This window comes from Scaptodrosophila lebanonensis, unplaced genomic scaffold (genome assembly GCF_003285725.1).
Source record: "Scaptodrosophila lebanonensis strain 11010-0011.00,11010-0021.00 unplaced genomic scaffold, SlebRS2 tig00000072-arrow-pilon, whole genome shotgun sequence".
Lineage (NCBI taxonomy): Eukaryota > Metazoa > Arthropoda > Insecta > Diptera > Drosophilidae > Scaptodrosophila > Scaptodrosophila lebanonensis.
In genome coordinates, this window is record NW_022060558.1 from 881,473 (window position 1) to 903,935 (window position 22,463).

Here is a 22,463-nt window from a genome sequence, read left to right on the forward strand (position 1 = left end):
AAAAAAAATAGCAAGACGCTTGGCACGGAACCGAGTCAGCTTCTAAATCAAGTTCAGCATTTGAAATGCCAAATTCTCTCGCAACGAAAGAGTCCATCTTGAGAACCATTTACAATTTTTTCCTTGCTGCCATCAACCAGAAACTATCAGCCCTAAGACGTTCCTATGGTGATCGAAAAAACTTTAGAAAATGCAATTTTTTGGTAAATAATTAATCTAACATTGTCATGGTATAATCGTATATAGATATTTTAGCTGTTGTCCAAGATAATACTAAACGGTAATTTTATTGATAGTACTCGTACATATTTCGTCAAGTAATAATGAATTGTTCAGTTAGAAATAATAAAACCATGTCCAAAGACTTTTGAATTTTTGTAAATTGCCTCAATTATTATTGTGATTGTACGTTTTTGAACCAATAGCTTAAATTCGTATTTTTATTTAATTAAAAAAGTGAAAATTCAAAAGAACTATAAAGACTCTAAACAATTAGTATTAAAGAACTGCAACATTTTTGGAATCAATACTCGTACATGCCATGTCTGTAGTTAAGATAAGCAACTTATGGTCGTGTAAAAAAATCTGGATCCCAATAATTTATTTGTTTCAATAATAACTCGAGATTGAAAAGAACTCCAACCGTAATATTTTCATTTATTCAATTGATGCTCTTTGGCTAAGCAGAAGGAGTGACAAGTGGTTGTCGAAAAGAATGCAAGCTCTAACCCGTTATAAAGGATATGTTTCAATATTTATCACAGTATTTTCGTATAGTGTGCTGCGAAAAATTTATATAAAGAAGCGATGAAAACCAACAAACGATAACGAATACAGACTTCCGAAAATGGTCCCACATATAAGTCCCCAAAAATACTACAAAATAACATAATTGTTTGAGGAGATATTATTTACTGTCATATATTTATAAGTTGAATTTGAATTTAAACTGAATTAACGAAATGTATAACTGAATTTTGTCTGGAAACGCCAGTTATCTTAATTGTTTATGCATCTCCTTCGCTGTAGGCTTTGTCATGCCTGCACTAGCTCTTTATCATTAGTCTAGTATCGACTCGCTTCTGTAATGGTCGAGCCCAGTCTCGACTCGATAACGCAATTGGATTAAATGCAGTGGAGTTTATTATAACGTTTTACAAAACCCAATAAAGTGTATTTATTTGGGCACGTTGTACATGGCAAATGTGGAACGTGGGAAGCTACTTGGGAGTGCAAGGCGAATAACTAATTTTGCTGGATTCTGCAGCTACAATAATAACTTCTCCTATGGCTCTTGACCAAGTTGAAAATCTCTCTTGGGCTAAAGGAAAAAAACATGTTTACCTTGAAATAAAATAAATATGCTTAAGTGCATTTATGCAGTTTATTTTCTTAGACTATTTGTTGTACATTGTGCGTAAAAGGGCAAAAAACTTATATGATAGTTGCAAGAGCTGCAAAGAAAAGTAAATTCAAGTTTTTGAAAATATGTTTATGTGGCTTTTTTTCAACTTACATCGGTCATGGAGCCTCTATTGATTTGCATAAATACCGTGGCCTTCAGGAAGGCAGGCTTTTGAGCGCGTTTTATTATCAGAGCAATCGATTTTTTATATCGAACATCCGCGTCTAGCCATTGCTGCTTATAAACCGCTTTCGAGATGCCGAAGCTCTGCAAATACAAGCAAATAGCAAATAGGACCCTATACTTATGTACATATTTGATTTAAAGCAAATTTATTCTTACCGCGTCCTCAACCAATTGGCCATAATGACAAATCAAATAAACCTGGCACATAGAGGATACCAAGAAAAGTGTCAACTTGATCATTGTATCCAATGACACACCCACAGTCATTTGAAAGCCCACAAAGCAAATGACAAATGAAGAAACCAAAAAGTTCAGTAGTAGAGGTACTCCAAAAATATGATTGATTCTTGCAGAAAGGGAGAGCAAGCGCTCGTGATAGCGCACGGTGTGGATCAAAAATTCCGAGTTCTGTTGCCAACAACCTTTGAGCTTCTTTTGCTCAATTTGTCTCGCCAGATAATCATAGTGCATGATGAGTTGTGAGGCCACTGCGCAGAGCAGCAGATCAGTAGAGATTTGTCCTGCAGCCGATGTATAACCAGCAAAGTTTTGCATAAAGAACAGCAGGTAGTATGACCAATTATCATAATTTTCCCAGGGTATGTACATGAAGTAGGGCAGCGTCTGGTCCACCACTCGCGTTTGCAGCAAGCGCTCGTATAACAAATATTGCATAATACCAAAAAGATTGTATGTCCAAATGAGGACACTGTAGAGCGTGGCAAATCCAATACTAACCCATGCACAGAAACTCTGATACCTTTGTAATCTATAATCTTGCTGCTCCGCCACAGTACTAGGATAAAGCTGCTCCAGTACGTGCATGAATTCACTCAGCGCTGACTTTTTCCACCACACAACCAACATCTTGGCAATGCCCACAATGACGAAACCAATATAGGACATGGTCATGATGGCCTCAACGATGTGCTCGCCCGTGGCGAAAGCAATCAGAACATAGACTATCTCAGCCAGCATTATCAAAAGCAAATTGATGATGTTCGCCCAGTAGACGATGTTGAGCCACGCACTGTACTCGGCGGGACGCGAAATTTTTCTGTATGGCTCGATGCCCACGCATTTGTAAAAGAAGTTGGCATACTTCATAAAGCTATCGATTTTTGTTTGCGGCATTTTGCGCGCCTTCCGCTATGCTACAAAAATTTCAAAACTTTCACAATGCGTGTCGCGCTGCAAACGCACGTACTTTTATATGCCAGCATAATGTTCACACACATACATGCATATATAGATTTATACATTTTATATGTGATTATGTTGTATATCTATTTGACTTTTGTCAGATTTATTATGCATTGAAATTACAGTTTACAGTCGCGAGGCGTGGACAGTCGACGACTCACGATTTCCGATGCGCATTCAATTTAGCTTCACAAACATACATTAAATATGCCTAATTATGGGTTGGACTGGCATATTATCATTGTCCACTGACCCATTTAATTATTATTTACATTTTATTTTGGTTGTTTTCGGCTGCTTTGTGGTTGAATAATATTGGACTAGGCTCTCTAAATAAAGAAATCGATGTCAAAATGCGTATATAAACACCACTTTAAGTAATTGTGCTCTTTCGTTATGTTTAAAATAAATCTAAAAAAAAAATACCCTAAGAATTAAAGAAAAATTAGAGCTTAGAAGCTAGTACTAATGGAGGCCTCGCTAAATAGTTCCAGTCAGGAAATACGAACTGGGGAGACAACTAGAGGCATTTTTTGTCTTAAAGGAACGTAGTATAGGAGTTTTACAAAACTAATTACATTAAGCACGACACATGTATTTGATGATAATAACACAAATGCATACAAGATGCGTCCAAAAGCAAACGAAATTTCCTTAAAATACACAGCAATTTCCATGATGATGTTTGAGGTCCTCGGCAGGGCTGTCAAAGGTGCAAGTCGCCCAGATTAAACAAATTGGCTTTATAGCAATTAAAAAGACATAAATGAGCATTTCATTTATATTTATGCGGAACAGTCCATTTGATAATATTTTCCGTATAAATACGCATTTCTGATGGTATTTACGGTTCGTACGATTTTCTAATCAATACAAGTATTTAAACTTGTGTGTTGCTTAGGAGAAAAATCAACACCATGAGTTGGCATTGCTAATTAAACTTTATTAATGCATGTTTTCCCAAGAATAAAGAGTTTCCAATTTCTTTGAAACTCATTTTTCGATCAGTGCACAATCATATGAGCACTTTCGCTTCAAATATTTTGAAATGAAAAACTTCAGACTCTTCTAACAAACTAAGTCGTATAACTGTTACAACGCCTAAAATACCGAGCTATTTAAAAAGATTTCCTCTAACCCAAATGCGTTAACATGATCTGCTAGACGTTTGAGTTTGTTTTTGTTATGCATTTTATTTGAATTGAGAATGGGGTACACCCATTAAAATCCATTTTATTTGGAATATAATAAAATATAACAGTTTTAGTTTACATCTTTCCATTTGTTATTTATGATGGCGCACTTATTTTGTTTTCACGAGCTGCTTTAATACATTTTTTTAAAATAATTAATGTGGTATTAAAATGAGCAAATAAAGTGAAAAGGCATATTAAGAATAGAAATTCAGTTTTAGCTAATTTTGCACTTCAGTTCACACCCGATTTCAGAATTAAAGTGTCGCTGAATTTATGTCTTTTTGGAAACCTGTACAAAAGGAAATAGCTTGACGTAACGTGATATTGTTGGGCATATATGTAAGCTCGTATTTTGCCATCTTCTTTATGGGTAAGCATTGTAAAGCTCTAATTCCGTGCCACTCAGGCACACACATCCTCATGCACGCATATACAGTGAGCCGTCACAATAGATCACTTCAAGATGTAATCGATTCACAACGAAAACGTAATAACATATATATATACTTGTATATATATGTATATACGAACGTACAAGCAGTCAGACAATAAAAGCAAACCAAACGAAATGATGGCAAGAAAAACGCGAATCAAATTGAAACGTTTAAATAAATGCAATCAGCACACACAGCAAAGTCAGCCAAACCAAACCAAACAAAAATCAAACTCAAAACCGAACCGAACTGAAAGCATAGCTATTTGTCGAATTGGGTCCGATGGTTGGATTGGGAATAGTCGCTCCGAGTCCAAAATGAAGCGAATCGCACAATCATTCACCAATGCGCACTTGAAATAAATTAAATCTTCAACTTTTCGACAATGCAATGTGGTGGAAAATAAAACGAAAATCAAATAAATTACGCACATAAAACACGTTAACCCAATTATATGTCTAGCGCAGTGTTGGCCAAAAGAACTACAAAATACACACGCGGAGAGGTTGGGGTAGACAGGCCGGTTTCGTTAAGCCATCCTTGATGGCTGCATGTGTGGAAGCCAGTGTTATAAATGTAGATATGCCGACGAGTGATGAGTGAGTCGCACATGCAAAGGCCGCCCAAAAAAGTATGCTATGCCATGCATAAAACGCCAAAGCAAGGCGCAAAAGTGAAATGCAAACAAAGCCACGCACACACACATACGCTCGAATGCAGGTGGAACCGCGAGAGCAAAAACGGCAAGCAAAGAGATTTCAGCTAAATGGGGAAAACAAAGCGCACTGCAAAATAAAGAGTGCAGCGCAGAAAAAAATAACAAAAATCCGCCAAAACTCAGACAGGCAGGGGCAACGAACATTTTAGCCATTTATCACACGCGTACATCATTCGGCGAATCCAAAAGAAAAGACTGAAAACTAAAACCAAAGCATGCACTTCCCTGCAGTAAAACAAACTAGTACTGGGCAACGGGCGAATATGTATATACTTAGATTTAGTTATAGGATTATATTAGTAAGAGGCTTAACAACTTTTAGGATGATGCCGGAATATTTTTCGATTATTTGCAAGGGGTCTTTGAGTTTATCAACTTATCAGTGCTGCCAAATATTCTGTTACAACACTATACTCAAATGCTGCCAAATATTCGTTTCTAACACATCACTTAAGTAAGCAGCAGAATGCTATGGAAGCCGCAGAGCATTTTGAAATTATTTTCTTCAAGATCATTCCAAATCCTCTAATTTATCCGTAGCTGTAAAATGCCAAAGCAAATAAACTGCTTCGCTATCAAATTGTCAATAATTTTGCAAAAATTGTGATGCTATCCAACACTTACGAAAACAAGTAGCTTTGTTGTTATTATAAGAAATCAATAAATTATTTAATGTCTGGATATACTCGTATACTGGAAAAAATCGGAGAAAATGGATTTTAATAACAATTCGCGCAAATAAAGTAAAACCTTAGGCAGAATTGAATAAGAGTGGAGAAATGCTTCGGCCTCAGGGAAAAGCGAATGTTGGAACATACTTAGTAGCTCACAACAAATTTAACATATGACATACTTTTGTAAATAATTGTCAAGTATTATGCTTTTGAAAATGGCAATGAAACTACACAACTATGAACTTCAGTGCATGAAAAGTGTACTCTTTTTAAGTGAGTTAAGGAGAACCTATTTTGTTCCCAGCCTTTCAAAGGCAAATCTCCATCACTGATATTAATGCATAACGCCTTTAACTTCTTTTAAAATAATATATGTGTCTTTTTGATTAGAATTTCTTACTTATTATTAAATACTTATTAAATATTTCAGCTCATAAATTAGTTCGTAGTTCATCATTTCATAATTTAGTTGTGGTTTCAGGCCAGTAGGAAGCACTATTTGGCATACAATATTTTTAACATCCAATATTCTTAATCCACTTCAGCCAATGCTAAAATAATGCAATTTAAATTTCTAGTTATGTCTTAAATTTAGGAAAGATTTATTTGTATGTACGCGATTTATTTTCTATACAGAACAGTTTGAAACCTAGTTGCAAAGCTAGTACTCAAGGTTTAAAACCTCAAAGCATGCATAGGTAGGCCGCACTACGAACAGATTTTCGCATGTACTTGTATTTGTTTATAGAAGGTGGTGGGATAGAAGAAGCACAACTACAACAAAGTAAAAATACAATTAAACCATTGGGACCTATGGCCAAAACTTTGCAAACACGGCGCTTAGGTGAAGTGGCGCTGCTCTGGCCAGCAGGAGAGCTTCCTGTTTCATTCTACACATATTATGTGGGAATGTGTGCACGGAAAGTAGCCAAGTTGTTGCACAACACAAAGGAGTATGACAAACTTTTGGCAAGAAAAAAGTTTTATGAGCAGCGAACTAATTTTGTGCGACTTTTACATGCGTTGCTTTGGCTTCAGAGTTTGCTCCTTAGCGCCGTTGAGGAAATTGAACGAATTGATTTGGAGTTCTTCGAAGATTGGCAACTCGTGCACCTGCAACTGAGTCCCACTAGACGCATGTAAGTGTATTCGTGTGTACCGAATTTGCATTTTGAAGCAAACTTCAACAAGAGTTTCGCGTGTTGACCTTTTTAGTTGGCTGCTTCTACTGGGCGAGGGAATCGAATCTTGGGTCCTGATACACACACATAACTGCTTATTACGTACAAACTAGTGTAATCTGTAATATTAATTTAAAAAGCTATTATCTTATACACCCGTGTATATCTAGTCTATAAAATGCGTTCATGCTCCTACTTGGTAAGCCTCGCCAACGCCGATCTACGTTTAGTTTTTGTTTGCTTCCGTTTGGCATAACTGCCAAAATATCCGTACAACTTAACTTAGCGCCGGACACAATATTGCCAACAAAGCATCCTGATTGCAGCCCCTTTCAGTACACTTTCGTCCTGAGCACTAACGAAACTGCGATAAGTAGTCCTCGTGGTGGTAATCAGCTGTTCGGATTCGTTGCAGGCCTTCAAATTTATGCAGGGAACCATATGTTTCTCTTCACGGATCTTTCGCATCTTGTATGGCGGCATGTTGATGTGACGTCTGACGCTGGGTGTGAGAATTTCGGGTATAACCCAGAGACGTTGGGCAACATCGCAACATAGTCATCGCTAGAGACTTGACCAGGCCCCTTGGCTGACAATGCTGTGGGCTGGTGGGTCCAACTTACTGAGTTATTGAGAATGCACAATGGTCCCAAAGTAGAGAGCAAAGCGAACAGTCATGATTTGATAAAAAAAAGAGCATACTGCAACGGTCATAGAAACCAATATTTTAATTATTTAGTGCAGTTCTGAGAGTTTTACAAAGCCCTGAAAGTCGGCTATTTATTTTAGTGAACATATGGTAAAAGCCCAATTGAAACAATTAAAGTAAAATATAGAAAATACAAGTAATATTCAAAGTATGTTTAATATAATTGTGTTTAATTTAGTTGTGTATATGTGCTCCTTCGTTCCATGTGTTTTTGTTATGCGATGTTTTTGGCAAGCTTTGTTTCGTGGAGTAAAAGTTGAAGGATTGTCATGGATAGCACTGAATGGAATATTGTTCATTAAAGTGTCTTCTTAGCGATGATCTAATACCGAAGTTAGTAAAAGTCGGCCTTATCTGTTATATGACAGCTATATGAATTAGTGGCCCAAACTGAACCCAACTTATGGCGTCTTATTACATATTATAACTTATTATTATTATTTCGAATTTATGCCCACAAATTTGGATTTCGGACCAGTGTGCGTTGGTGCGATCATCAATAAGGAGTTTGGAGTTTGCTGGGCTAGTAGCCCTCGAAATCGGTATTAACTTTTAATATCTGTTATCGAGATGACTGACATAAACTTGCATACGAATTTCAGGTAGGCCAGATAGCTGCCATTTAAAACCGCACCTTAGTCCTCACATTGTCAAACTAGTCCTGAAAATAGATCAGCGGCACTACCAGTTGATTGTTGAGCACTGTATAGGACACCATAGACTTCTTGCCACATTTCGGTGCAGAAACTACTCCGCACCACCAGATATTTTTGTTTGAATAGATCGCATCCAAGCTTCCTATCACAGTGCCTATGATTGCCAATAGATAAAGGGTATTGAGACCATTATTATTTTTATCTTCTTTAAATGGAAGGCGGAATAAGTTCGATTCTATTGCTTTATGATCAATTTACCTTTTCTTCCAGTAGCTGCCCACATTGACCCACAAAGTGAAGCTGAAACCAATCGGAAAATAAAATCAATTACGCTGAACCTTATTTCTACTCCATAACATTTCTGTGGACATTTGATCCGCTTCTGGAGTACAGCCTGCAAAATTCTGCACATAAAGGAGTGCGTAGCACGGCCAATAATGCTGTCATACCTCGGGCTTAAACAGAAAGCAGGGCAACGTTTATCCCACAACTCGCGAGTCCAGGCAACGCTCATAGATCAAATACTGTAAATTGCCGAGCAAATTATACGTCCAGATGAGCACGCAATTTTGAAACAGACGCGCGAACAGAAGCGTAAATATTCCGACGGTTCGTACGCCTTCTGCTGTAGTCCTGCTCTGCTGTTAGTTCCGTGACAACAACTGCTCCAGTTCGTGCATGAAATGTCTGAGCTTTGGTTTCTTGTGCCGCACAAACAACAACTTAAGCATGCCGGCCAGTACGAAGTCAATGTTTGATAATGTGTACACCCTTGGCTGGGACATGGGGCACGTACAGCGCCCCATCGAGGAGCACCAGGCAGAGGTTCACAATGTTTGCATAGCAGATACACTTCGACAAAAGTGTGCCTCTGGCGCCGGCCTGAACATCATCCACTCGTTGTTTATGCTCCAATTGCTCTTTTTGTCCCTGGTCGAAGGCCTCCAAAGCCCACATATTGGCTCCGCCATGTCGGTGTATTTGCAATTGACTGCCGAATGCGGGAGCTGCTTGGGCTTTTCTAGATGCGCCCCAAATCCGTGTCCCGGTATTCATTAGTAAGCTAAGTAAGAGTAAGCTATTCGTAAGGCGCTACAAAACGAGCCGAAGCATACAAGTAATGAAATACATAAAAAAACGGAAGCTTGAGATTTGATCCAAATAAGCCCTCAATATCACCCATTTTTAATTTATTTTGTATACCAATTTAAATGCAATACGGATAATTATTATTTAAACTTGGATACATATCTTATTTGTCTAATTTATTTAATATAAAAAAAAAAACTAAAATGTATTCCATTGACATTAAACGACACTCTGTACGGTTATATATTTTTTATTTTATTCGTAAACAAATTCATTTAAAAAAACAAAGCTTAGAAGTTAAAGAAAAATGTTCCTTTTGTGGGAGTTAGGTGCACTGGATTTTAACTTTTCATTCTTATTACTTCTGTTTTAGATTTTCAGCAACTTTGCTCATGATCAGATAAATATTTAAACGCAGGCATATGTACATAATTTATATTACAAATATATTAAATTTGGTCTTATCTTATGCAACTTATTCACTTAGCGTACTTAAATAAATAAGTCCGAAACAAGATATCTAATTGGCCAAACCCATACAATATGAATTTTTTGTGGCAAGTCATTTTTTCCGCCTAGAAAGAGATATTTTTAGAAAAAGCTCCTTTCCCAGAAGTAACTTAAGCAGGGGTAGTTTAATGGGTCATTAGATGCACTCGTACATAAGCATTGTGGTGGTTCCTTATTTGCTTTTTATATTACCCTTAAGTCTAGTTAACATTTTGATTATTCAATTGTGCGAAAAATGCACACTCACTTTCCGAAGTAATGGAACTACATTAAAAAAACATTTGTGGAATTCATCTTATACGAGCCTGAATAGCTGTTTGAAAACCCAATACTTTTCGAGATATTTATTTATTATAGTAGTGCTTTAATTGGAATGCAATTCTCTACGTATGTAAATGCTTGTGTGTATTTGTGTTTGTGACACTTGACGCACTTCCTGCAAATTTGTTGAGCTCCCAATTTTATACACATGTATATGCTCGTGCATACATACATACATACGTACTTATAGTATATTTATTGGTGTGCGTGTTTGAATGATTGTATGCATAGCTCTGTGCTCCCCACAGTTGCTTCGTTAGCAAAAGCCACAAATTTCTATTTGATGTGAAGTCTTTGCGGTCTTTACGGACATTTTTGCTTATGGTTGGTGCTCCTTCCGCTTGCCCCTGTTGTCCTCTCCGTCACGTGGTGCTGTGTGTTGACTTATTGCCTGCTAACATTTTGTCCTTGTTGTCTAGTATTGATGGTTTTAAGCTTTCCGTTTGGCAGCTCGCATTTTGGCAGCACAATTTATTCAATATTGATAGTCGAACATCGGTCGCCTTTCAAATAAAACCACAAACAAATGCAGGCAATTAATAAAATGACGACTTTTGTGCAAAATTAATTGTATATTATGCAAACCTTGTTAATAACAGCACATACATCAATGTACAGTGTACACACACATTATGCTTATCGGTTGGGCGCATGGCTCAAGACCTGCTGACCAGAAACAACAACATAGCCTATATATGTGGGAACAATAAAATATTACGACGACAATGACGACAGTGCCAGCCCTTACTGCCTGCCAGCCTGCCTGCCTACCAACCTGCTGCTTCTTGTTGTTGTAATGACCATGCGCACCAATGGGCAAATGAACAATTTATTACCGCTTAATTGAACATACTGAACCTAACCACAGCCAAGCAACGCAACCCAAAACTGGCACCCATGTACACCCACAGGCAGCATCTGAGCTATAGATGGAAATCTGTTAAGATCGTGAGCGTCAATTCACAATAAAACTAAGGGACCTATTATAGTCCAACCCCTTGTACGATTATAACAAAGTTTTTTTTTGCCATTAGTTGTAGTGTTATCTTACATAAAACAGGGCTTGAGCTATGTTTAATTTTAAATAGATCCCTAATTCTGCGCCCAAGGAAATAATATAAAACAAGTTTTAGCTCTTGAAACTCCTGCTGCTTAATTTAAATATGGTAATAAAAACATAATTCAGAACAGCCCGAAATACCATTAAAATTGACCACTATTCAAAAAAACTGCTAGGTAATGTCAAGATGTCCTTTTATAAAATAATGAGCAAATCAGGAAATTATATCTCAAAAATATAAAATACTTTCTGAAATAGAAATGTACTGACTTGTCTTCAATTACCGCCATACCCCATTAAGAAATCATCTCTTAATAATTTGTAATGAGGGCTGGAGTCTCAAATTTATATATAGGACAAGTAAAAAAGCTAAAGTCGGGTGTCCCGACGTTGATCGATTTTACCTCTCTCGGTATTCGAACTCACGTAAAGGGTGTATAATTGCACAAATACAAAGCAATTGCGTCTATGTGTCTGTGTAAACATGTTTGCACTCAAGCAAAGCATCAGCATCAACAACATCTGCGGGCAGCGGTTGGGCAGCGCTTGAGCAGCAAATATATTTATGGCTATAACTTCTTGTTAAATCAGTCTATCATGATAAAACTTGGCATATAATTACAAACTGGGGGTATTTGCAAAATTTTAGTTCGAAATTCCAAGAATTACGGGAGATAGAGAAAATCTCGATTTGCTTGGGAGAGGGGGGAGGGAGGGGAATTCCAAAATACACATTTTCTGCATATTCACATAAGGCATATTGGACTCAATCAAATTTGATATCCCTAGGTCTTATAGTCTCCGAGATATAGGCGATTATACGAATGGAAAATTGGGAAAACCCCCATAGAGGGAAGTTGGGGGGAAAATCAAAAAAATAAAACAAACTCATATAGCGTACACACATAAGGCATCTTTGTGCAAAATTTTGTGTCTCTATCTCTTATAGTCTCTGAGATCCAGGTGTTCATACGGACGGACAGACGGACTGACAGACAGACAGGGCTAGATCGACTCGTCTTGTCACGCTGATCAAGAATATATATGTATACTTTGTGGGGTTTGCCACGCCTCCTTCTGCCTGTTACATTTTTCAGCTCCCGCAAACCTAATATACTCTTGCACATTTCATGTACAGAGTATAACAAGAAAGGAATGCTAAAGTCGAGCGGACTTTACTCTTAAATACCCCTTACCGCCCCACAAAAACAAACAATAATTTAGTATATTTAATTTAATTTATAATAAAATGTTCAACACGCGTTCATCCAGATGGACAGACAGACGGGCAAGGCTATATCTACTCGTCTTGTCGTCCTGATCAATAATATGTACTATACATATATACTTTGTGGAGTCTGCCACGCCTCCTTCTGTGTATTACAAACATTGGCACAAAACTTATATAGCCTTTTAGCCTTGGGTACAAGCTATAAAAATTTTAAACAGACATACATTTTAAAAAATATAATATTACTACAAATATCCCAAAAAGGTATACCCTTTTTACATTAGAAAGCTTCTTCGAACCCCTTATAGTGTACACATATACGAGACAAATAACAAAATAGAGCATATACTACAAGTATAAAGTGTCTTTCACGTACCCATCTTTAGGCCGAACAAATTAATGCTTGCATATGGCCAACATCAACTGGTAACGAGCTCCGGCATTATGTATAAATGAGGCGACCTTACTCTAAGACAAGTCTATAAAATCAACGACAAACAGGGCTGCAGAGCCCACATGAGCAATCGCTGCAGCAGATAGGCAGGCGAGCAAACAGATAGACAGACAGACTGACAAGCAGATGATTCTATTCGTCGGAGACTGCAAATCGGTTCATGCCATTGCCATTAGAGATTTGTTCGGATATTGCTTGCATATTAAGCGCACGCCTCGCTGACCAAATTGATTTTACAAGTGGCGCCAACAGCATTTAAGCAACCTAAGCAACTGGAGCAGATCCGGTCAGTCGAAAGTTCAACACTGGCCAGTGCCTTTTGCTCCCATATAGCCCATGGGTCAAGCAATTACAACAATTATTTTGCCACTGAATGCTGCACTTTTGAAATAAGATCCAGTTTGAAGCAATTAAGAAGCGAACGCACAAAATGTGTCCCTCGGCACTCTGCAGATGTGTGCTAGATAGTGAAAGTTTTATTGGCCCACTAACAACGATGCAAGTGTTGGGGGCAATCAGCGGCATAGTACCTTCTGTCTCGCCCACTGCCTCAACCATTCAGATAGTCAAACATTCAGTGGCATCCGCCCATTGACTTCAAGTGCGTATTTAGCGCTAAGTGACATGTCAGAAGCAAAGATTTATTCCAACAACCTATATCACCTCAAGTAAATTAAGTGCCAACTTATACATATGTACAAACATACAGCCAAGTATTACATATATGCTCGCACTTGAGCTTTGCTATGACCTCCCTCCTCTACCTCAACTCAGAGTGCTTTCATAGCGTATCGTTTGCCATAGTGACTGCCTTGAAAAAGCCAAAAGACGAAAAACACCTAAAGCAACCGCAATTTTCTTAAGCAGCTAAACAACAACCACACACAGACACGCACCTCCAAACAACCAAGTAACCAACCAACAAGCCCCCACCCTCAAGAGTTTATGTGAATGAACTACTTAAGCGAGTTAGGCTTCATCACAAAATAATCCCCAGCCAACAGGTAACGATAAAGCAGCTATACAAAGTGCTTCCTTTTCTGCTTTGCACAGACTTTGGCCATAAACAATAACCAAATATTTCGTATATCCGTTGCGCAATGTCAACCGCACTGCACGAGTCGGAGCGTAAATGAAAACGTAGCTAGAGGGGTGGGAAGCATCAAAATTGAATCGACCTGGCCAGGACAGACAACATCAAAAACGCCAATTGATTGCGCACAGACTCAAAGCGGTTCTCTGTAATGCAAATATGTTGGCAAGCACAAATGTCATTATGGCTGCAACTGGGGTGGACTGTGACGCCAATTGCTAGAGAAAATTCCAACTGCAGAAGCAGCTGATGTCCAATTTTGCCAGGTATTTTGGCAAGCCCAAACAAAGCTAATTAAAAATTGTGTCATTGTTAATGGAAAAGCTTGATTCTGTTTAGCTCTTGTTAAAGGCGGTGAATTCAGCTCCATTTTATAGCAGACCTGTAATTTTCATGGTTTATCTTTCAAAAATTCAACTGCGCGCCAAATGAAAACAGTGTTCAAAAAGCTCGCTGCTATGGAACTAAACAGCTGACATTTGCTAACTGATTTCGTTAGCTGCTAGAAATATCGATGACAGCTAAAACATGATGCTTGAGCTAATATTATGCTTAAAAAAAATGACGATACCAATATAAATTATTCAATATTTCATTTCAAATACATGTTTTTTTGTATTGCTTAAATATTTAAAATATAAAAAATTAACCTAATTTTTATTTAAAATGAGTGGCCGATAAATCGGGTATCGATAGTTTGTTGCTGGCTCTTCATAGCTCGTGCAGCTTGTTATTGTTTACAAAACAAAGTATCTGGATTTTGTTACAGTATTTATAAGAAAAAAGGCGCAATCAGTTGTGGGAAAGCTTGATGGCAGCTGGGAGGCAATCAGCAGTGGCATTTCTCGAATTTCCGCAGCACCAGACACGCCGTCGCGCAGCTGCCAGCCGACCACTTGTTGTTTTTTTTTCTCTCTTCCTATTCAAGCTATTGTGATTGCCGTGCAGTTAAATGCAATTTAAACAGTAAAACAGGTCGGAATAAGTGCATCATATAATATAAAAAGTGTATTACTGTGGATCTCTAACAATTTCCAATCAAATATGCATACATACTAGCTACACAAAGAAAACCACAGCCGGCGGTGCTAGCTATCAAATTCTTTACTAGAAAAGTCATTTGAGGCATAACTTGCAATTTAAAATAAGTTTAGCTATTGTCCCATTGAATGTGCATATTAAACGGCACAAATTGGTGTTAATTGTGTTACAACGAAAATAAATCGACAAGTTCGGTAAAACCGTGAGAAATTAGCATTTTATGCGAACGCCTGGTCGGTCTTGGGGCTCATTAGAATAAAGTCTAGCCATTGAACCGGGAGATAAACAATATAAAAAAAAACAAGTACAAAGACTTAAAGTGAACAAGGCAGTGCAATTAAAAAGCAATCGGCGATAAAACGTTAATTGCAGAACAAACTAGTCAAGTGTGTGTATAGTTTGAAGCGTAAGTAGCTCTCAGAAAGCCGAACCAAAGCGTTGATAAAAAGCGTGACACTCAAAGGGGGGCTTCTTATCAACGCCCCCCAGTAACCTGCAAGAGCAGCGTCACTATATGCTGCACTTATATACATACATACATGCATTTTTATTCTACATATTGTCAAAGCTACAAGGTGAAATACTTTTTTGAACTTTAACTCCAGTTAAGTAATGCACAATTTATGGCTTGTATAATCGCGCGACTACAACAATACAAATTAAAGTGATTGCGCGTTATACAAGCAAACATTTCTACATACTTATGTACATACAAGAGATTATGCACTGCTGACACGATTAGCAACGACATCTGATAATATATAAACAGATGTACATACATATGTATCGCCACGATTCTTAGCTTCTCATGGCTTTTCGGTTGTACAGCTGTAAATTACTGAAAAGAAATCTAATGCACTACAGGGTGTTTGCAATGGTTTATCAGAGCAACTATAATCAAACACCGATTGAACACATTTTTTGTTGTATCATAAATTAACTGCAGCTGTAATCGCATAAATATCTTATCAATGAAAATTTTTCAAGCGCTTATGAGGTTGCTACTAAAAACCATTTGTGGCGTTCAGTTCCAAAACGACGAGCTATGTGATCGGTTTTTGGCTGGGACTAGTTAGATCCAAAGGTTGATTTTAATTAAACTTCGATTCTAATTACAATTTTTATAACCTGCAGCTCATTAAAATAAAAGGAAATTCAAGATGACCGTTCAAAGCAAGTTGTTGGATCCGCTTTGTATAACCTGCAAGGACTTTCAACATCCCTGGACGGACAAATGTGCCAACGCGACGGCGGGCATATTGCTCTCTTCCACGCCCTATTGTCTGCGCGTCTATACAGTTGTCTATGCTCTGTCCCTCCTCATGCGCCATCGCATACCGACTCTGACGGATCTGAGGCGCACCTTACTGGGCATTATACAGTCGACTGCATTTCTAGTGACCAATGCTTACACCTTTATACTGTATAACTGCCTGCTTCGGAATGTATTCGGACGCTATTACTTCTCCACCGTGGCATTCGTGCCTTGCTTCATGGCCTCCTTCTCGGCAATTCTAGTGGAGCGTCCGGCACGTCGTCCATTGCTCACATTATACGTGGCCAATGTAGCCACAGAGACACTATGGCGCATGGGAGAATCACGCGGCTGGCTGCGTTCCCTGCCACATGGGCAGACGATTATTTTTGGACTTAGCATATCGGCGTTGCTGTATCTGAACCGCTTGGGCCTGCAAAAAACCATCGCGAAGGACTCCATCTTCAACATACTGCGCATATTTGTGGGCAAGGAGGAGGCAGGTCCTGTGATCAAACCCGAGCCTGTTGTGGGCGGCGACCAGCCAGAACCTTCCCGACGTCGTCCTACCGTTAGCTTCTCCACTGTTGCGGACTGGGTGCGCGTTTATAGCAATTTGATTCGAGGGCGTCATTCCAGTTGCCAACATAAACAAAGCTGCGCAACGTATGCCGTGCTTGGAGGTCTGAAGCCCTTCGTAGGCGGTGTAGCGCTGCAAGTAGCCTTGAAGTTGGTCATGAACATCAAGAAGGTGACACAGGGCCAGATGCAATGGCGCAAGCATATCTTCAATAACAACACATTGCACCTGGGCTTCTTTATGGGCAGCTTCTCGTTCCTCTACAAGGTGGGTGCTAAAGAATAAGTGTAATTTAAGATCCTTGATAGCGGTTTCTCAACAACAATGTTTTAATAATTAGTATGCATATTTAAAGGAATGCCTTTAACTCAGAACCCAAATCTCAAGTTTCAACTCCACCATCCATTAATTAATCCCAGTATTTGCAATAGTCAAACAAATTAGCTTCGTTTTCCAAAACATTTTAGTCATATCTGAAAAAAAGGCTTTAAATATTTGAATGAAATACAAATTATATTTTAATTTCTGGCCAATCAGTCTTCTTGTTTTTAACACACTAATGGAAACAATTCTTAATTTCAGTCTATTTCATGTTTGCTGCGACACAGCTTCAACCGGGATGATGCCCTTTTTGCTATTCCTGCCGGTCTCATTGCCTCACTAGCATTTACCCAATATCCGGATAACACTGTGGCGCTATATGTAATGTGGAAAGCCCTACAGGTAAGCATGAAACAAAATTAGTCCCTTGGAAATTGATATTCGAGAACTTGCTTTTCAGATACTATACAACATTGGACAATCCAAAGGCGTACTACCACACGTGCCAAACTTTATGCTATTTCTTTACTCCTTTTTCACGGCTGTGCTGTTCCATGCCGGCATTTTGGAGCCAAAGAACTTGCGTCCCAGTTATTTCAAATTTTTGCAGGCCATATCAGGCGAAAGGTAATTTAATATTTATTCCATGAAATGAGATCTAGCTCCTTATCATTTCTCTTTGTCGTACAGACTAAGCAAGTTCAACTTGAGTGCCTTCGACACCTTTGGCTTGAACACTCAGCAGCAGGCGTGGGACACTATTAAAGCCCTAAATATTGTCAACAAAGTAGAACTGCCTGTATTTTCGTTTGCATCATGAAGCGAATCCTAAATAGAATTTAAATAAACAAGCTCATTACATTTCTTTAAGTCTTAGCATTTGTGGTGTCCATATCGAAAGCGTTTGAAACGCATGCCACTGAATTCTATATAATATTGTGTATATAGGCTTGTCAGCCCCAACTTTGGAGTCTCGCTCTGTGTATATTTTGTGTCTAAAATGTGCTGTGTGGTGCACATTGTTCAGTTAAGGGTTCTATTGTAAATTATTTTGACTGTTTTTGGTACACATTTGTTTTTATAATAAAGTAAAAGAAATAATTAAGAGCTGTTTTATTTAAGAGAAGAGTGTAAGAGAATCAATTGATAAGTTATCCGAACAAGCAACAAACCCGTTCTCCGTTGCACTTCCTGATAATTTTCTCGCGCTCGCGTTCATTCACCCAATTCCATGCGTTTTATATTTCAAGGCCCACATTCATTTTGCTTATCAGATAAGCCGACGCACTTGAAACCTTGAGTGAACACGTTTTTAATAGTTATATGGACTGCATTTATGGACTGCACATGTCAGCGGCAGCATTAGTTGTGATTGAATGGTGCCTAAGACGCCAAGTTACTACGATCGGATGTACGTGTATTCCACTGCCTGATAAATCTGCACAGTTTCAAGGTAAGCTTATGATAGCACAATGGATAAAAATAACAATCATTTAAAAATAACTCTGTATAGAAGAATAAAAGGAATTCTCTTTAAATTGTCTAACATATTTGAATTGTTAAGGCCGAGTGCTTTCATCGAATAATTGTTCCTTTTGTGGTGCGTACAAGTTTATATATTTCGGCAAATTAATATGTTCAATCTATTTTTATATTCTGTATATGAAATGGACAAGAGTATATTAGGTTTGCGCGAGCTGAAAAATGTAACAGGCAGAAGGAGGCGTGGCAGACCCCACAAAGTATATGTATTCTTGATCAGCATGACAAGACGAGTCGATCTAGCCCTGTCTGTCCGTCCGTCCGTCCGTATGATCACCTAGATCTCAGAGACTATAAGAGCTAAAGACACCAAATTTTGCACAAAGATGCCTTATGTGTGTATTCTATACGAGTTTGTTTTGTTTGTTTGCGGCTGTTGATGATGTTACTGTTTGGTTGACTGCTAACATGTTTACTCAGACACGAATCTACGAGCATATACATACATACACTCACATAGACGCAATTGTTTTGATTATGTGCAATTATACACCCTTTACGTGAGTTCGAATACCAAAAGAGGTCAAATCGATCAAATTTTTTTTTTATTTTCTTACTTTCTTAATTTCTATAATTATTCTAAACATATGTACATAGTATTTCAAAGTCGGGACACCCGACTTTAGCTTTCTTACTTGTTTTCAATCGACTTTTTATGCTCTATACCCAAAGGGAAAGAAAAAAGTATATTGTGTATAAATGCAAGGAAAGTATAAGATCAGAATGTATAAGAGCTAGAATAACCACACTTAGTAATCATAGTTCCCCAAGCCCCATGTATGTAGTTTTCTGATCGATTGGTGGTCGGTGTTCGTATCTTTCTGCGAGGAAAGGGATGAATTCTGATTTTAATTTATTTTATTTATTTTTCCCCATTCCCCCATCAACAATAACAATTCCAGACTTACATACACATAACTATTTAACGTTATATTTCTGCATTTATCTATCGATGCTTCAAATGTTAAGCCAAATCAAGCAATTGCAACACTTCTTTTTTCATTTTAATTTCACTTCTGCTACTACGTCTATGCTAGAACGAAAGCGGGATATCATTTCAAGGTATGGGCATATAATCGCAAAATCTCCATTGTAAGCTCCATACGAACGAGATCTGCGATTAAAAGGCTCGGATGCGTGATTTCATTTGTCAGAGTTTTCAATGAAAATCTGCATTCCATGTGCTGACAGACTTTAGTTCAATTTGGAAAATGAAAAGTGCAAAATGAAATATTTTTCCTGGAAATGTCCGCGTTGTTTGGCTTTGTTCATTGAAAGCACTTTGCAAAACGTTTTAATTTGTTGAGCGATTGAAATTATTGAGCCAGTCAACAGACTTTGTCCATTGGCAGACTACAGGTAAAAACAAAATGTAGTTTTGTTGCTTCGAATTTGCGACTGTGTGTTATTGTTTTTTACAAGGTACCTAACCTTAAAACTTTATCAACTGGAATGTACTATTCATGTAGAGCATGAAATCAAACAATTGGAAGAATTTGTTAACAAACTTTTTGTCTTTGTTGAGTAAAGAGAAACCTAAATAACTAAAGAGTGCAAACTAGTTCTCATATATTTTCAGAGAATCTATTATCAGCAGCTGCTTAAGTAATTGAATAGATGTATGCATGTATTAAATAAAGCCAATCGACTGAGAGACACAATTCTACACAGAGCGCACATCCGGCTTTATCGGAATACAGAGACGACCGCTCTTCATTTGGATATCACACAAAAATACATTCCAAAAACTTTTCCCTAAAAATGGCGGCACAAAGCAAATTGTTTAGTGCTGGAGTCGACTGCAGTTGCCACGCCTACATGCATCCGTGGACCACAAGCTGCGCCAGTGGTACGGCCGGCATGATGCTGGCCTCCATACCTAGCTCTCTACGCACCTACTTCACAGTCTATTTGGTAAGCAATAGAAACTTATGAACCCCTGAATTGTCGATCCCTATGTCCACAGATCGCACTAATCGCCCGCAGGCGCCTGCCTAGCCTGAAGGACCTAAAGCACACGGGGGCTGGCATTTTGCAGTCGGCCGCCTTTCTATCGACGAATGCTTGGTGCTTCAGCTTATTTGTGTGCCTGTTGCGTCAAGCTCTTGGACGTTTCTATTTTGGAACTGCCGCCCTTGTTCCGGCCTTTTTTGCAAGCATTGTGGCTCTGAATGTCGAGCGTCCGGCACGCCGTGCGGCCCTAGCCTTATATGTGACCAATGTGGGTCTGGAGACATTGTGGCGTATGCTAGAGGCCCGTGGTCTGGTCCACTCCATACCCAATGCACAAGTTCTAATCATGGGTCCCAGCATTACCGCTTTGCTTTATCTGCAACGCCTGGGCCTGCACAGGACCGTGGCAAAGGACATAACATTTAAGGTGTTACGTGTTATTATTGGCAAAGAGGAAGAGGGTCCTCTTAACATGCCAGTAGCGAACAGTAGCGGCAGCCTAAGCTCGCGACAGAGGCGCCTGAGTTTCCGCAGCATCAGGACTATTTTGGGATTGTATGAACACTTTCGAGCTGCTAAGCATTCCAGCTGTCCTCATCGCCAAGGATGTGCTATTTACGCTTTGCGTGGTGGCCTCAAGCCCTTTGTGGGTGGCGTGGGACTAACATTATCCCTAAAACTGCTGCTCAACATCAGCAAGATAGTCCGTCTAAAAATGGACTGGAGAAAACGAATGTTCAACAAGGACTCTCTAAAGCTGGGTCTGGCACTGGGCAGTTTTTCATTGCTCTACAAGGTTGGTGGTTTCAGCAGTCGATGCTACTTACTCTTACCCTCACTCTACAATGCTTTTACTTTCAGATGACTTCGTGTGCCCTCCGCCATGGCTTTGGTTATGATAATGCTCTGTTCGCCATTCCAGCTGGCTTGCTAGGCTCCATTGGACTGCTGCAATTTCCCAATACTACCGTTTCCCTTTACATCATGCTGAAACTGCTCCACCTGCTCTATAATTGGGGCATTGAGGGAGGTGTACTGCCGGAGGTGCCACACTTCATCACGTATTTGTATGCCTTCTTCACGGCTATACTCTTCCATTCTTCCATATTGGAGCCACGCTCCTTACGTGACAGTTACTACAGGTTCTTGATGAACATGTCGGGCAATAGGTGGGTGACTATATACTTGTATTTCAATCTAAAATCTTCAACAACTCGTTCACCTCCACAGAATCTGCCGTTTTGGTGTGCGTTCGTTGGAAGATCTTGGTCTGGAGAGCCACGAACAGATGCTGGATGTTGTACAAAAGCTGAAGATCAATACAGCTTCACCCAACCCGTCGGTGCCACTAATGTAGAAGTATCCGACACATCCTAACATTTGAAGAATGGAAACTTTGGTTGAACATACATAAACTTTTCATATAACAGCCTTATAGTACTATTTTCATTAGTAGTCTGTGGGGGCTTATGGGAATTTCATTGATAAATTGGACAACAACGGGGCTGCCGGATTCTTTCTTAAGAGAATTCAAAGTGCGTAGCGATAAGAGTTTTGTGTGCCAACATATCTTATCGCTAGTCGAGTTCATGATTTGGCTATGGGAAAGCATTCAATTGGAACGTTAGTTGTATATTGAACTACCGTGCGT

General features: G+C 38.8%; 3 protein-coding genes across 4 annotated transcripts; 2 read left to right on the forward strand and 1 right to left on the reverse strand.

Moving 5' to 3' along the window:
- Positions 1–1,397: 1,397 nt before the first annotated feature.
- Positions 1,398–9,564, reverse strand: LOC115625387 (odorant receptor 85c-like). Its single transcript, XM_030520425.1, has 5 exons — positions 9,020–9,564; positions 7,337–7,499; positions 1,748–2,740; positions 1,517–1,672; positions 1,398–1,454 (listed from the first exon to the last, which is right to left on the reverse strand). Exons 1-5 carry the CDS (start codon positions 9,166–9,168, stop codon positions 1,398–1,400), a joined length of 1,518 nt encoding a protein of 505 aa, XP_030376285.1. The 5' UTR covers positions 9,169–9,564.
- A 5,282-nt stretch (positions 9,565–14,846) lies between these two features.
- Positions 14,847–18,187, forward strand: LOC115625205 (transmembrane protein 135). 2 transcript variants are annotated; one of them, XM_030520172.1, is made up of 5 exons: positions 14,847–15,095; positions 16,296–17,263; positions 17,579–17,719; positions 17,778–17,944; positions 18,008–18,187. In XM_030520172.1, exons 2-5 carry the CDS (start codon positions 16,322–16,324, stop codon positions 18,135–18,137), a joined length of 1,380 nt encoding a protein of 459 aa, XP_030376032.1. In that variant the 5' UTR covers positions 14,847–15,095; positions 16,296–16,321; the 3' UTR covers positions 18,138–18,187. The 2 variants fall into 2 exon arrangements, with proteins under 2 accessions (XP_030376032.1, XP_030376033.1); XM_030520173.1 differs by lacking the exon at positions 14,847–15,095 and adding an exon at positions 15,220–15,567.
- Positions 18,188–18,716: 529 nt separating this feature from the next.
- LOC115625364 (transmembrane protein 135-like) lies at positions 18,717–22,247 on the forward strand. The gene is made up of 5 exons (XM_030520401.1): positions 18,717–18,770; positions 20,422–20,773; positions 20,826–21,608; positions 21,674–21,981; positions 22,043–22,247. Exons 2-5 carry the CDS (start codon positions 20,621–20,623, stop codon positions 22,167–22,169), a joined length of 1,371 nt encoding a protein of 456 aa, XP_030376261.1. The 5' UTR covers positions 18,717–18,770; positions 20,422–20,620; the 3' UTR covers positions 22,170–22,247.
- Positions 22,248–22,463: the final 216 nt, after the last annotated feature.

Excerpts from the sequence above, each read along its gene's own strand:
- LOC115625387 (XM_030520425.1), bottom strand. The coding sequence starts at position 9,168 with ATGGGGCGCTGTACGTGCCCCATGTCCCAGCCAAGGGTGTACACATTA. Across the intron at positions 7,500-9,019 it reads CACGAACTGGAGCAGTTGTT|CGTCAGACGTCACATCAACA; the intron begins GTCACGGAACTA and ends TCTCACACCCAG. Across the intron at positions 1,455-1,516 it reads ATAGAGGCTCCATGACCGAT|CTCTTGCAACTATCATATAA; the intron begins GTAAGTTGAAAA and ends TTTTCTTTGCAG.
- LOC115625205 (XM_030520172.1), top strand. The coding sequence starts at position 16,322 with ATGACCGTTCAAAGCAAGTTGTTGGATCCGCTTTGTATAACCTGCAAG. Across the intron at positions 17,264-17,578 it reads GCTTCTCGTTCCTCTACAAG|TCTATTTCATGTTTGCTGCG; the intron begins GTGGGTGCTAAA and ends TCTTAATTTCAG. Across the intron at positions 17,945-18,007 it reads CAGGCCATATCAGGCGAAAG|ACTAAGCAAGTTCAACTTGA; the intron begins GTAATTTAATAT and ends TTTGTCGTACAG.
- LOC115625364 (XM_030520401.1), top strand. The coding sequence starts at position 20,621 with ATGGCGGCACAAAGCAAATTGTTTAGTGCTGGAGTCGACTGCAGTTGC. Across the intron at positions 20,774-20,825 it reads CCTACTTCACAGTCTATTTG|ATCGCACTAATCGCCCGCAG; the intron begins GTAAGCAATAGA and ends CTATGTCCACAG. Across the intron at positions 21,609-21,673 it reads GTTTTTCATTGCTCTACAAG|ATGACTTCGTGTGCCCTCCG; the intron begins GTTGGTGGTTTC and ends TTTTACTTTCAG.